Here is a 14632-nt window from a genome sequence, read left to right on the forward strand (position 1 = left end):
TCTGAAGTACTACTTATTCTTCCTTCACTTACAGGATCTGGAATGCCTCATCTCACCTGTTTCCTATAACCCTTTTCCCCCCAAATCACCAGAATTTTCTCTTCAATATATATTATATCTTCTAATAAAATATTCTATACATTCTATTCCAATATACATTCTAATACATATATTATATATATTCCAATAAAACACTCTATACATATTCTAGTCTAAAATATATATTCTAATACAGGTGAAATATTAGAATATATATCTACTCAAGTCAACTTGTAGCTTTATATGGTAAGTAAAATCTCATCTAACTCTGAAAAAAAGAGATGGAGTATAAAATCAAACTTCTCTTCCAATAATGGGAGATGAAAAAAATCCCAGAGATCTCAAGATTCTGAAATACAAGCTCAAGCCCTTCTGTGCACAGAAAATAGGCGAATGATACTTCTCTGAATTTGCTTGGTCTTGATGCTATATATAATGGGGTTCATGAATGGAGGAAAGAGAAAGTAGACATAGCTCATAGTAATGTGGATCACACGTGGTGCATGTTTCCCAAACCTGTGGATGAAGGTCAGGCCAATCACAGTAATATAAAAGACCAGAACACAGCTAATATGGGAGACACAGGTGTTAAGGGCCTTAGCTCGCTCTTCTCCAGAGGCGATGCCCATAACTGTCTTCAAGATTAAAATACAAAAGAAGAGAATAATCTGAGCATCTAGGAAGAAAGTCAAAGCAACCAGAATAACTGGATATACACGATTAAATGTAATATCAGCACAAGCGAGTTTCATGACATCTTGGTGGAGGCAAAAGGCACGGGAAAGAACATGGGAACGGCAATATGGGAACCAATAGAGTGACACAATTGGGGGCACAATGGACACAAAGTCCCTTGTTTGTACTCCAAGTCCTATTTTCATCACCTGGGAATTGGTAAGAATGGAGTTATACCTCAGAGCGGTGCAGATGGCAATGAATCGGTCATAGGCCATGGCAAACAAGACACCTGATTCCACAATGGACAGGGTGTGAATGAAGTAGGACTGAGTGAAATAGTCACCCTGGGAAATTTCCCTCTGGAAAATTGGACACCCAGGACTGTGGGCACTGTGGTTAGTGTCATCCCAAGGTCTGTAGCTGCCAGCATAGCTAGGAAGTAGTGCATGCGCTCATGAAGACTGGAGTCATTCCAAATGAGAAAGAGAAGTGTGCCATTGACCAAAAGGATGGAGAGGTAGATGATAAAGAAGGGAATAGAGATCCAGTGCTGAATTGCCTCTGAGCCCAGAAAGCCAGTCAGCAAGAAGGGAGCAGCACTGTTGTTGGACCACATGGTAGGGTTTTCAAGTGAAGAACCTTCTCAGGAGTTATAACCTCTAAAAAGGCAGTATTCTTTCTTTCTCTTCATCTTTCTGTAGCACAACATCAGTCCATTTTTCACCTCAAACCTTACAAGTTTTTGTGGATTTTCCCAGCCCTAATTAATTCACAAGACCTTTGCCTAGAACAAGAAATAACAATAATGCTGATCGTATTAAGAACATTAACAATTTACTCTTCAGAATCCAATTTGTATTCCTTGCATTACACTTTTTACTCTGAGTCCCCCAGATCATTCCCTTGGGCTCTATTTTTCTTCTCTTTGCTTTTTCATTCCTCCTTATATTTCTTTAATGTAGACGCTTTATGTATTTATTTCCAGTTTGGGCCAGTTCAGATTTTTTTCTCTTGAAACCAACTATCTGTTTGGCTCACTGATTAATCACTGAGAAAAATAGTTAATCAATGGAAATGAGTCTATTGCCATGAAATGTTTGGGAAACATGGTCATCAATATCACCATCTCAAATGGACTGTGAACAAGATGACTCATGTAGGGGTCTAGAGAATCTGAACAAGTAGGCACAAGTGGTAAACTCAGCCTAGAAGAGCAGAACTACTCAGCGGATGGCACTCGGGAAATTTTCAGTGCTGCCAAGGATCTGATGCCTGCAACACCAGGGACAAACTTTAAAATAGGAAGAGACAGGAGCTGAGAATTCCCAAAGGAAGTGAGAAGACGGGGTCCTGGAACAAAGGCCTCTTCAGAAACCAGAAACCTATACTTTTACTGAGCCACAGATTAAAATAATAAAAAAAAGCATGAGTATTGGAAAGGAAAAAGCAGTATCAGAAGTTAATGGTTGAATCCAACTTTACACAGCCAGTTCTAGGAGGAAGATAAGGGCTCTCAGAGGAAAGGGATGAGGACTATAACGCTGGTGAAGAAAATCAGATAGACCTGATATTTGTGAATCTAGAAAGCCATGTCTGGAAAAATTAAGAATGGGCTTCTATAGGGAACTTTGAAATATTTTTATAATTTATTTATAATTATACTCTTATCAAATCAAGTTAGATTTGTTTGCATAAAACCGAGAAATTCTGTGACCAGTTCATTACTATAATGATTAAAGAAGGGGCACCTGGGTGGCTCAGTCAGTTAAGCATCTGACTTAGGCCCAGGTCATGATCTCACAGTTCATAAGTTCAGGCCCGGCTAACAGCACAGAGCCTGGTTCAGATCCTCTGTCCCCTTCTCTCTCTGCCCTGCTCACGCTCACTCTCTCTCTCTCAATCAGTCAATCAATCAATCAATAAACAAACAAACATTTAAAAAAATGATTAAAGAGAATCACAAGAGAAACATAAGTTTCTCCCAAATCAATTGAATCAATATGTGTCCAGGATCTTTTTAAATATTGTTTTCTCTTATAAACATCATCACGGATAGCTCTAAAGAGGAATTGAGGAAGAATGAGGTGATAATGATGTTTGGACTACCTCCATTTCACAAAAACCTATAAAAACAAGAACAGATTTTTTTTTTTTTTTGAATTTGGCACATGGTGATATCTGTGACTGGGGCACCTGGGTCGCTCAGTCGGTTGTTGAACATCTGACTTTGCGGTTCATGAGTTGGAATCCCGCTTTGGGCTCTGTGCTCAGAGCCTGGAGCCCGCTTCACATTCTGTGTGTGTCTTTCTCTCTCTGCCCCTCCCTCACTCACACTCTGCCTCTCTCTCTCTCTCTCTCTCTCTCTCTCTCTCTCTCTCTCTCTGTCAAAAATAAATAAACATTAAAAAAATAAAAAATAATATCTGTGATAATGAGCAGTGGATGGTGGAGGGAGATAAATAAAGAAAAGATGAATGTGCTGTGGAAGTGACCATCCCATCTGGGGGATACTGTCAGTGACAGAAAGGTTAATCTGGGCACCAAAGTGGCAGGTACTCTGTTAATGTGAATACTGATAAGATTGCTTAATAACTTGATCCACTGAACTATAACCGATGTGGGGCTCACTTTGCACTTATCTACCTCCACACAGGATGAGTGTGTATATCATTATAAATCATAATTCCTACCAGCCATATACCCTTAACCTTCCAGCACTGCCTTTCTAATAATGGGGAGATAGAGACTGGATAAATGGTACAATTTATTGTATGGTATAGGGACAAACAACCTCTTTGGACCAGCTGTCACCTAGAAAGTGGACCAGAGGGAGGAAGCAGGAGAAAATTCAAAGTTGTTTAAAATGTATGGTGTTGTAAAAGTCTGAGTTTAGATTTTGAGTGGGTTTTGGGAATTTGGGCTCAGCAGGCTTTAGATTCCAAAATTATGTGGTAATCCTTTTGTAAATGACTATTACAATTTACTAATATTTTTTATTAACCCAATTTAAAAGTGTACCTTATTCATTATCTGTACTCCCTAGTGGCAGCCACAATGGCATTTAATTATGGCAAATTTCGCAGTGCCAGGAACCATCCACATCTCCCAAATATTCCAGGAAAAGAGCTGTCCAGTTAAAGGATTCTCTTGATATGCGCTATATGACATTAGTGCCAGTGGTAACTTCAGTGGAAATTCTCATCACCATCAGGTGAGCCTACAAGCTCAATCAGGAATGCAGAGATGGCTAGGGTTCACTGTCTCCTCACCCCACTCTGAAGGTCTTCTTTGGATTGTTGCTCTGAAAGCAGCTAATCCTGAGTCCTCAGCAGTTTCCAAGGGTCACACAGATATATCACTCAATGTCTTCAACTTGCCATACTGACAAGGGGCTGGGAACTGTTCCCCAAAACAACTATAAAGACCTTTTGAGAAGGGGAAGAAGAGAGCACATTAGGATCATATTGACAAATCAGGAAAATCTTCCCTTTCCTTCTGGATAATCTGCAAGCACCCCATACAATCAGTGTCTCCTGATTCCATTTCTTCACACTTAACTATTGCCTGAGAATTTGTGGGAATACCAAATAATCCTCTTTTCTTTACTAATCTGAGAAAGTTCTGGGCCACAGATGTTGTTCCCAGTGCACTCCATTTCCTCCCTGGATGGAAACTCTCTTAAGAGAATCACTGTCTCCAATGCCAGATGAAGCACGGGCTATCTAAGTCACTCTCAAGTGTTCTATGGGTCCCTGAATAGAAGGATCGGCCCCTGGTTCTTCTTAAATGTTGGCATTTGGGGAGCAACATTCCATTCCTCTCTTTTTAAACTCTTCATGAATTATATTGTCACACAGCATAATGTTTTTAGAAATAACAATCTGAAAAGGCCATCCAATCCACCTTTTTACCAAATCCTTGAGCCAACATCTAATAATTTCATTAGACATTTATTTGTTGTTTCCATGATTGTAATGGAAATAATTATATAAAAATAAATATATATATTTATTTATTATTATTTACTTATGTATTTTATATGATATATATTTATATATGAAATGTAAATCTACTTTTCTGAAATATCTACCCCTTATTTCTAGTCCTGATCTCCACAATCTGACTGATCAGACCTAAACAAACATATTCATATATTCTCTCTAAATGCTGTAAATACACCATAGGGGCCCAGGGCAGACTGCCCCCAAATGCACCATTTTGGCATTGCGATTACTTTAAATAAAGTTATTTAAGAAACAGCCAGTGCAAGGACACTCAGACCCTCCTCTGTGTCTCTGAGAGCAGAAAATGAAACTCCCCCGGGAAAAAATACTGTCCCTATACTAAGAAGAAAACACACATCCTTATCACTAGAGATAGAGATAGAACTCTAAGGTGGAGAAAGCTGTAGAAACACACTGTTACTTTTTCTAATCTACTATTTCTAATCTACTATTTCAGCCCGAATTCTGCTTACAATTCCATAGTTTAATTAAAGCGTCTGTTTCCTTTATTCTATCAGCTTCTAACAATTTATTGTCTTTGTATAAAATGTATAAAAACTGCCTTTCCTCAGTCATTTCTTTAGGTTTAAATTTCATTATTGGGTCTCTGTGTGAATTTAATAAAGCTCTGTTTTTTTCTATTAGCCTGTGGGATGTCAGTTTAATTCTTAGTCTAGCTGGAAGAAGAAGGGTAAAGGAAGAATTTTTCCTTCCCTTCCACATCTACATTAGTATTTCTGAGACTTTTTTCTTGATGGCTAAACACCCACTAGTATGTTAACCATTTACCACATAATGGCTCCTAGTCCTGATTTATTTCCAATCATCCTGCTCCTAATTAGACATCATAATCCAGGTGTTGGCACATCAACCCCATAACACATAACAGAATTCAGCCTTCCAGTTTTAAAAAAGTAATAAAATGTATATTCCATATAATATACATGTCCCTCCCACCAGGTTGTACTTTGTAACACCCTATAAACTACCACTTGCTTATATTAAGAAAGTAAAGAAAGACTAAATAACCTCTCATGTGTTCAGGTCAGATTTGACCACATTGTGATTTTAGGTCATATCAGATTTTGCCAATAAATACATTTCATAATTAATTTTCTAGAACCTTTTGTTTTCAGAATTATAGTTAAAGGGCTGTGACTTTTTAATAACTTTATTATCAAATCAATCCATATTGCACCCATAATAAACTAAAATCTCTGAAAGATATTTTTTAAGTTATTTATTTATTTTTGAGAGACAGAAAGAATGCGGGAGGGGCAGAGATACAGGGAGAGAGACAGAATCCTAAGCAGGTTCTGCACTGCCAGTGCAGAGCCTAATGTGGGGCTCAAACTCACAAACCATGAGATCACGATCTGAGGGTAAACCAAGTATCAGACATTTAATGGACTAAACCATCCAGGTGCCCCATAAAATCCCTGAAAGATTTTTAAAGGATTTGCATTTTCAGTGCATACCAGAGAGATGAGCACGGTTGGTGCTCAGTTAAGTGTTAGTCTAGTGAATGAATGCAAAATCATGTTATCAAGCATTAAGTTTTATGGCCAAATTATAGAGTTTTTACTCTTATTTGAAATAAGATAAAGAGTTGTAGATTCAGTCCCTTACTCCAGCATGTCAAATCATGATATCTCCTTTCCTTTATTGGTTATCATTTATGTATCTTCAATTTTTATATCAACCAAACTGCAGAAAAAAATGCATAACATGACAGGATCAAGAAGTCTGTGTCTTTTTCCTTCTGAGCTCTTTGATCAGTGAGGCTTAAGGTAAGAATTTTCAACCACCTGTTCTAGAACTTGTATTTCCATCCTGACTGAAAGTCTGCTTTGAAAAATGTTATGTGTAAATACACTAAGTCTGTAAGCCTACCTATTCATATAATCTACACAATTAAGTGACCGACCAATACCCATGAAAGAGAGTTTTAGTTTCAATAAAGCACTCTGCCCAGCTGATATTATGCCACACATTAAACTTATTTCCTTTCTCTTTCTATAATCTCTGTCACTGTCACCATATAGGTATAGTCATAAAGCCATAATTGAAATCACGAGTAGAGCCTCACATATGGGCCAGGTAACTGAGCCTAATGGTTCAGGGCCAAGGCTGAAAAGAGACGTACCAGTGAGCTGAGGATCTAGCGTGTGGAGGATTTGTAAAGGTGATTTTCCTCTGGAGACAATGGTGAAAGATGGGGTTACAGTAGGTCTGATCTGACTAGATTATGGAAGGTAGAATGAATAAACACTGCTCCTGCTGTTGGAATGATGTCTGGGAAACCTATCTCTATCATCTTATTTGTACCCAAGCTGAATAAGAATTTGTGTCAACTAAACACAATGCTAAGGAATTGTAATCTCAAAGAATCATTTTGAAAATGTTCTTCTTCAGCACTAATCGTAGCACCTGAAACTAAGTACTCAATCTCCAACACAAAGTTTGGGGACAGCTTCACCAAAGAAATACACCTTCCTACAATCCTCTTCCTCCATCTTTCCCCTGTTTTGTCCAACAGTGAGAAGCCTTCTTTAACCTCTTCAGCAGCAAATACTGTCAGATAAACACAAGCCACTGTGTGCCCAACAAGCATACTAATGATGCTGGTCCACTATAGCTTGAGTCTTCCATTTTTCTCGGACATAAGTTATAGGTGATTGAATAAATTTTAAGTTGAAAGTCCATGCCAGGTGGTTGAGATCTTTCTCACATAGCATGAGGGAACTAATAGTGTTTTAACTTGAAGGGCCTTGGCCAGTTTTACTGGGGTTCCTTTGATAAATGTAACATTCTAAAAGAGGTAGCCCATTCCTAAAATTTAAGTATCAGAGTGGGGTACAATATCACAGTAACTGGCTCACAGGAGCCATAGATTTCCCACAGTTTCTGTGCTTCAAACATGACTTGCAAAGCCAGCCTTTGCTCAGCCATAAAAACCTCTGCACCGAGGTCATCAAGTCAAGATGGGAACAATCTGGAGTGGGGTTTTCTAGTAAGACACTTATAAACGCTAAACGAGATTTAGGAGTTTGGTTTATATTCGACATACATAAATGGCTTGAGCAGGGCACTCAGGGGCACACGACTCATGGAAACTGCGGAGGAATAATTCAGTTTCATAATTAAATAAGAAAACAGTTTTCTTACATAGCCATACAGAAAACTTCTTCCCCAAACTATTTCTTACATGTTTCAAGGATTGAATTCTACTCCTCTCCACATTTTCCTATCTTCTCAAGATAGAGTTTTACCCAGAGTAGGCCAGAGCCAATATTGGTTGCATAGAAATCACCAGTTGTAACCTTTCTTCCTGACGATGCGCCTATAAAATGTGGAGGTATTATATTTCTAGTTCTGGAATAGTTGTATTTTCTTTTTTCTATGTTGCCTTGCCACACCATTCTGAGTCAAGTGAAAAGTGTATTTAAATAATCTGAAATGCAAACATCTTTCTTCCAGGAAGCTTGTCTAGTTTTCTCAGTCAAGGGATGAGTTTGGACAGTATAATATTCAAAGTGAGAGGAGGTGGAGATGTACATTTAGGTAAGTTTAGGGCATAAGTAAGGGAAAGCATGAGTAATTTACTAATGATTTTATGAAATAATCTGTTTGTGAGGGATTTATGTCTTCTTCAGGAAAACATGAAATGCAAAGTAGGGGTTCAAGGAGTCTCTAGACTCAGACTAGAGAAGTATTTAAAAGAACATTTGGAAACTCTGATTTAAAAATAATTCAGTAGACATTTCTCCAAAAAAGATACATAGGTGGTCAATACACTTATGAAAAGATGTTAAATATGATTAGTCATTAGGAAAAAAGCAAATCAAAACTACAATGAGATACCATATCATACCTCTAAGACAGCTATAATCAAAATAACAGAAAACAACAAGTATTGGTGAGGATGTGAGAAATCGGAGCCCTTGTGCATCGCTGCTGTGAATGTAAAATGGTGCCAGTGCTGAGGACAACAGTTTGACAGTTCCTCAAAAAATTAAATCTAAAGTGATAATATGGCCTTAGCAATTCCATTCCTAGCTATAAATCCAAAATCAGTACAAGCAAATATTCAAACTGATTCTTACAGTCCAATATCCATTGCAGCTTTATTTGTAGTAGCCGAAAGATAGAAAGGATCCACCCCTTTCTTGCCCCAGGTGTTCTCGGCTATAGAGCTGATCTTAACTGCCCGGGCTCCTGGGGTGCATCCTCCCGTCTCTGCACCCGGTCCTCTCTGCCCCCTCCCTCCAGGCGCCCCTGCCCTCTCCTCCCTCCCTGCCTCCATCTTGTCCACTACCTGGTTGGACTCTCACACTGCTCGCGGGGTCAAGTGAGTACCCATGCCCCTTACCCTTCCCATCCTCCTCCAACCTCGATCACTTCTCCCCTTGGTCTTCCCTGTGGCCCACCATCAGGGAGATGGTGGAGCCCACAGGGGTTTCTAAGCCAGGGGGTGGTGGAGGGGTCTATGGGCTTCCCAGGTAGTGAGCTATTCAGTGTGTCCAGCGGGGGACTGGGCTGCCCCTGGACTGCCCTGGTGGGGTGTTTAGGAAGGAGGCTGTTGGGGTGGAATACACAGCGCTGTAGGTCTGCCAGAATTTTTTTTTTAAATACAAGAATAACCCAGTGTCCCTCAGCAGGTGAATAAACATAATGTACTATATTGATATATGTAGAACAGAATATCATTCAGCCATAAAATAAATGAATTTCTGGTACCTGCCATGACATGGGCAAACCTTGAAAACATTGTGCTAAGAGAAAGAAGCCAGACACAGAAGGGCAAATATTATATAGCATTGAACTTTATGTGATAGGTATATTCATAGAGACATAAAGTAGATTAGACGTTATCGAGGCTAGAAGGATGGTAGAATGGGGAGTTATCAACGAATGGATGAGGAGTTTCTGTTGGGATAATGAAAAATTTTGGAAATAGTGGTGTTGGCTGCGCAACATTGTGAATGTAATTAATTTCACAGAACTGTATACTTAAAAATGGTAAAATGGCGAATTTTCATAAGATAGATGTATCATAATACATGTAAGCCATGTATAAACCACAAAAAAATAATTCAATACACTTACTTTACTTCATTAAATTTATTGAGACAATTACAACAGGCAAGTTTTGAGGTCAGAAATAATAATATAAAACACTAAAAGATTTATCATTGTTTTATACGCATGTGCACACACACAAGTACACAAGTTCACAGCTGTAGAAAGTCTCCCATCCTAGAGATGACTTGAGTTCACCAAAAAGAGGCGGAGCTAACATAAAACAAGCATTTGTTTGGGGTCTCAGAATTGCAGTTCAGGGAGCAAAGATCTGGGCAGCAACCCAGTGTCCCTCCAGGGGAACAAAAGTCAAGGATTTTTAAAGACAAAAGGGAATGCTTGTAAATGTTGTTTAGAAAGAAATCTGATTGTTGATGGTGGCAGAAAACTAATCTTGGCTGAACATAATTGGTTGTCAAGGCTATCTCGTACCGTAGCAAGTTACAGGTATTCAGGCTGAGTCCTTGGAATACTTTGGTTTGTTTGGCCCAGTTCAGAAGTGCTTGGTTCCACCTGGTGAGGACCTTTCACAGTTAACTTTGCTTTTATACATTGAAAAGGGTGATTCAGTTAACAAGTTCATTTGAGAGAAAGAATTAAGTGTAGCCTTTTTAAAACTATACATGTTTCTTCTCAGAGACTGGTGGCTGGGAATCTGTGAAGCTATGGTGTAATTGTGCAGTAATTTACATAACCCATTATGGAAGAACTTCATTTTCTAATATATCATTATTTGCTCAGAGAGTAATCCAGGTTTCAGTTCTCCATGCCATCTTCACATTTAAAGTTGTATCAGACATTCTGTCTCTAACCCATTGTATCACCTCATAATTTATGTACATCTCATATCTGGAAGTATGTTTTCACTGCTTTGTTAGAATTGGCTCCACTCCAGTAAAAGTCCCCATGAAAGTTCTGGTCTGTCCTGTTTTCTCCCTGGATAGGAACCAGGTCTTCATTTGGCATCATTAGCTTCAGTCTGTTTCTCGCATATTCTCACACATGCCTGGCTTTCACCATGACTCTTAATGATTGGGCAAAATGAACAGTGTACTAAATGTGACATCAGTGAATGACTATTTAATTAATGTTTTGTTTTAAAAAGTCCAGTCCTACAGCCTGGCGTATTTCCTTTGGTCATTTTATTGAATCACAACCTCATCATTTGGGTTCATTCCCCAAATCCCAGATTTTTAAAAAACATATTACTATTCTTATTTATAAACTGTAACAGAACCAAAACTTGCTTTCCCATTGGTACTGCCATTCTTCAGATAGCATAAGACAGAACTTAAGGTTATCTTTGCTTGCTCCCAAGCCTTCCTTCTTTCTGCTTTTCTAGAAAACCTATTAATCTTATTAAATGTAAATTACAAATATGTCTCATATCATTCCATTACCTTACATCTCCACTTCCGTAAAATGAACTATTATCTCTTCCTCAAACCCCTCCAATATCCTCCCATTGGTTCTTCTGTTTGTCTTCTGCTACTTCAAATCCATTTCATACATAATGCTGCAATGATGACTTTAAAACCTCAATGAAATCATGCTACTTCCTTAAGTAGATTTCCACATCTCTTTGAGTAGCTACTCAAACCCTCCCTATGGGCAAAAGGTGCTTTGAGATCTGGCCTCCTCTTCTATCTTCAACTTTCCTTCAAAGTATTCACCCTCTTCAAATAGCCATGCTATCAATCTGGTTTATTCCATAATCTATCCCACCAGAAGTCTCCACACATACTATCATCTTCTTAGAATATTCTCACTCCTGTTTTCACTAGTCATTTTCTAACTTTTTTTTTTTTTAAGATCTCAACTGATGGCTACTTTCCCAGGGAAACTTACTTTGACCTCAAGCCTGAATGTGGTCTCTTTTGAGACCCACAGTTTCAAAGCGCTTTCTTATTAGTCACAAAATTTATTTCCAATTTGGGTTTATTTGAATTTTGACTCTCCAATTGTCTAAAAATTCTAGGAGTGAAAGCGTTTTATATGTCTATTTTGTTGCTATTACATCAGTTTTGCTTAGCAAAGTTCCTGTCCCATATTCATGCCTTTAAAAAATCAACCAAATAAGTAATTCAATATTACCGTTACTCCCATGAAAACAGACAAATGAGGACTGATTTAAATTCTGTACCCTCCTCCAAACACAGATCTTTCATATAAGATCTGTGAAAATAAATTATGTAAAAGTATAAGAACAGATATAAGTAAACCTGGAAACAGGAAGACTTCTGGAAGTATGGCCCTTATATTTCAAGAGATAAAGTAAGTTATAGAATTATTTACACATAAGCTTTTAAATTATGTACCTGAAAGACAAACAAAACTGGAAAAATATTTATAATATAAATAAAACATTGGGGGATAATACACAATGAACTCCTACAAATCAATGAGAAAAAGTGAAAATTAGCCAAAAAAAAAATTGGATCTGACAAGTCTAAAATGAGACTCGCAAATGGCTGCAGCAAACCAAAAATTTTTGTGTTTTATAACAATAAAAAAACTAATTGAAAACAAAATCTATAATACCAGACTATATTAAGATTATCAGCCTGATCAAAAGTGTTTTCATTTATCCAGGATTTAGAGAAAACACTAGATAAAAAGAAAACAGATCATTTCATGAAATTAATTAATGGTGAATTCATGAACTCAGGGAGAGTCTAGGGCAAAGCTTCATAAATGACACATTATCACTGGAAAAGCAAATCATGCTCTGCAATATAGTAATTATGAGGTATAGTAGAGTTCTATGGTCCTCAATCCATATGTCTAGTTCATTTTTGTGTCAGACCACAAAATGGAGCTCCAAATGAAGACCTTCCTTGTATAGGCTATGGTTGATCCAGGCTGGACATTTAATTTGACCTTGCCTGAAATACAACTTGTACTTGTTATTGGCATAGAATTGGAGTTACCCTATATTCTCTGCTTATTAGAGTATTTGTCTAAATTTTCACTTACAAATTATACTACCTTATATTCTTTCTCCATATCTATACCTATACAGATATAGATATATAGATTAGATATATAGATACAGATGTAGATATACAGATATATAAATATATAGATATATAGATATATATAGGTATAGGTATATGCATATACGTATATACTTTTATTACTCTCTCTCTATATGTATTCATTGCATTCCTGCTCAACTAAGTTTGTTGCTTTATGTAATAATTAAAATTTCATCTAACACTGATAAAAGAAGATTAGGTATAAAATTCAGGTCCCTTCCAATTATGAAAAGGTCCAGGAGTCCTGGAGTTCCCAATATTCTGAAATAAAACCTCAAGCTCTCCTATGCATAGAAAATAGGCAAATGATGTTTCTCTGAATTTGCTTGGTCTTGATGCTATATATAATGGGGTTCATGAATGGAGGAAAGAGAAAGTAGACATAGCTCATAGTAATGTGGATCACACGTGGTGCATGTTTCCCAAACCTGTGGATGAAGGTCAGGCCAATCACAGTAATATAAAAGACCAGAACACAGCTAATATGGGAGACACAGGTGTTAAGGGCCTTAGCTCGCTCTTCTCCAGAGGCGATGCCCATAACTGTCTTCAAGATTAAAATATAAGAGAAGAGAATAATCAGAGCATCTAGGAAGAAAGTCAAAGCAACCAGAATAACTGGATATACACGATTAAATGTAATATCAGCACAAGCGAGTTTCATGACATCTTGGTGGAGGCAAAAGGCATGGGAAAGAACATGGGAACGGCAATATGGGAACCAATAGAGTGGCACGATTGGGGGCACAAGGGATAAAAAGCCCCTCATTAGTACCCCCAGGCCTACCTTCATCACCCGGGAATTGGTAAGAATGGAGTTATACCTCAGAGGGGTGCGGATGGCGATGAATCGGTCATAGGCCATGGCAAGCAAGACACCAGATTCCACAATGGAAAGGGAGTGAATGAAGTAGGCCTGCAGGAAGCAGGCTCCATGGCTCATCTGCCGGTGATTCATCCACAAGACACCCATCACAGTTGGCATCGTGGTCAATGTCACCATCAGATCTGTGCCTGCCAGCATAGCAAGGAAATAATACATGGGTTCATGGAGGCTGTGGTCATCCTTGATGAGGTAGAGGAGAGTACCATTGCCAAGAAGCACAGAGATGTAGACAGCAAAGAAGGGGATGGAGATCCAGGGATGAGCAGCTTCCAGACCTGGGAAGCCAGTCAGCAAAAAGGGGGCAGCACTAATATTGGGCCACATAGTATATCCACAGTTAGAGAGCAAATTTATGGAAGCTATGAACCCAGAATTCCAGATTTTTTAGTTTTCACTACCTCCTCATGGGAATATATTACAGCAGCCTCAATCACAATCTTTACACTTAGGATAATTAATTTGTATATATATGTTTTTACAATGATTTTCTCTTAGCAGAGCACTAGAGATTTCTAGGCTGTACTAAAGGAGAAGAATCTACTTTTTTCTTAACTTATATATAATAGTAGGTTAATGCTTAACATTTTCTCAATTAAAAAATGTTTAACACATTAGGCCACACCATATGCATATGCTAGAAAATGTTTGAAGCAATAAAGGTTAAAAAAAAGGAAGAAGAAGCAGAAGGTAAATGTATACACATGGATAATCACATTGCTTAGTTACACTGCCTCTTGGTTTTATTGTAAATACATTGATATACTTGATATATTTAAACTTGATTTAATTTTATATTTGCAATTATGATGGAGTCTTTTTTTGTTGTTAGAAAACTTTGTTCTGTTTTGAAATTGAAATTCAGCATTCTATGGAATTCTTACAAAAGTCAGAAGCCCCTTGTTGGA

The 14632-nt window shown here is 37.9% G+C and overlaps 2 protein-coding genes across 2 annotated transcripts; both read right to left on the reverse strand.

Moving 5' to 3' along the window:
• Window positions 1-401: 401 nt before the first annotated feature.
• Window positions 402-1342, reverse strand: LOC101092048 (olfactory receptor 51B4-like). Its single transcript, XM_011286652.2, is given in 2 exon segments — window positions 402-1087; window positions 1090-1342. Coding segments are annotated over 2 exon segments (930 nt in total). The 5' UTR covers window positions 1334-1342.
• Window positions 1343-13115: 11773 nt separating this feature from the next.
• On the reverse strand, window positions 13116-14051 carry LOC101092291 (olfactory receptor 51B2). The gene has a single exon (XM_003992860.2). It carries the CDS (start codon window positions 14049-14051, stop codon window positions 13116-13118), a length of 936 nt encoding a protein of 311 aa, XP_003992909.2.
• Between the last annotated feature and the right edge of the window lie 581 nt (window positions 14052-14632).

The sequence above is a fragment of the Felis catus genome, chromosome D1 (assembly GCF_018350175.1).
Source record: "Felis catus isolate Fca126 chromosome D1, F.catus_Fca126_mat1.0, whole genome shotgun sequence".
NCBI classification, from domain to species: Eukaryota; Metazoa; Chordata; class Mammalia; order Carnivora; family Felidae; genus Felis; species Felis catus.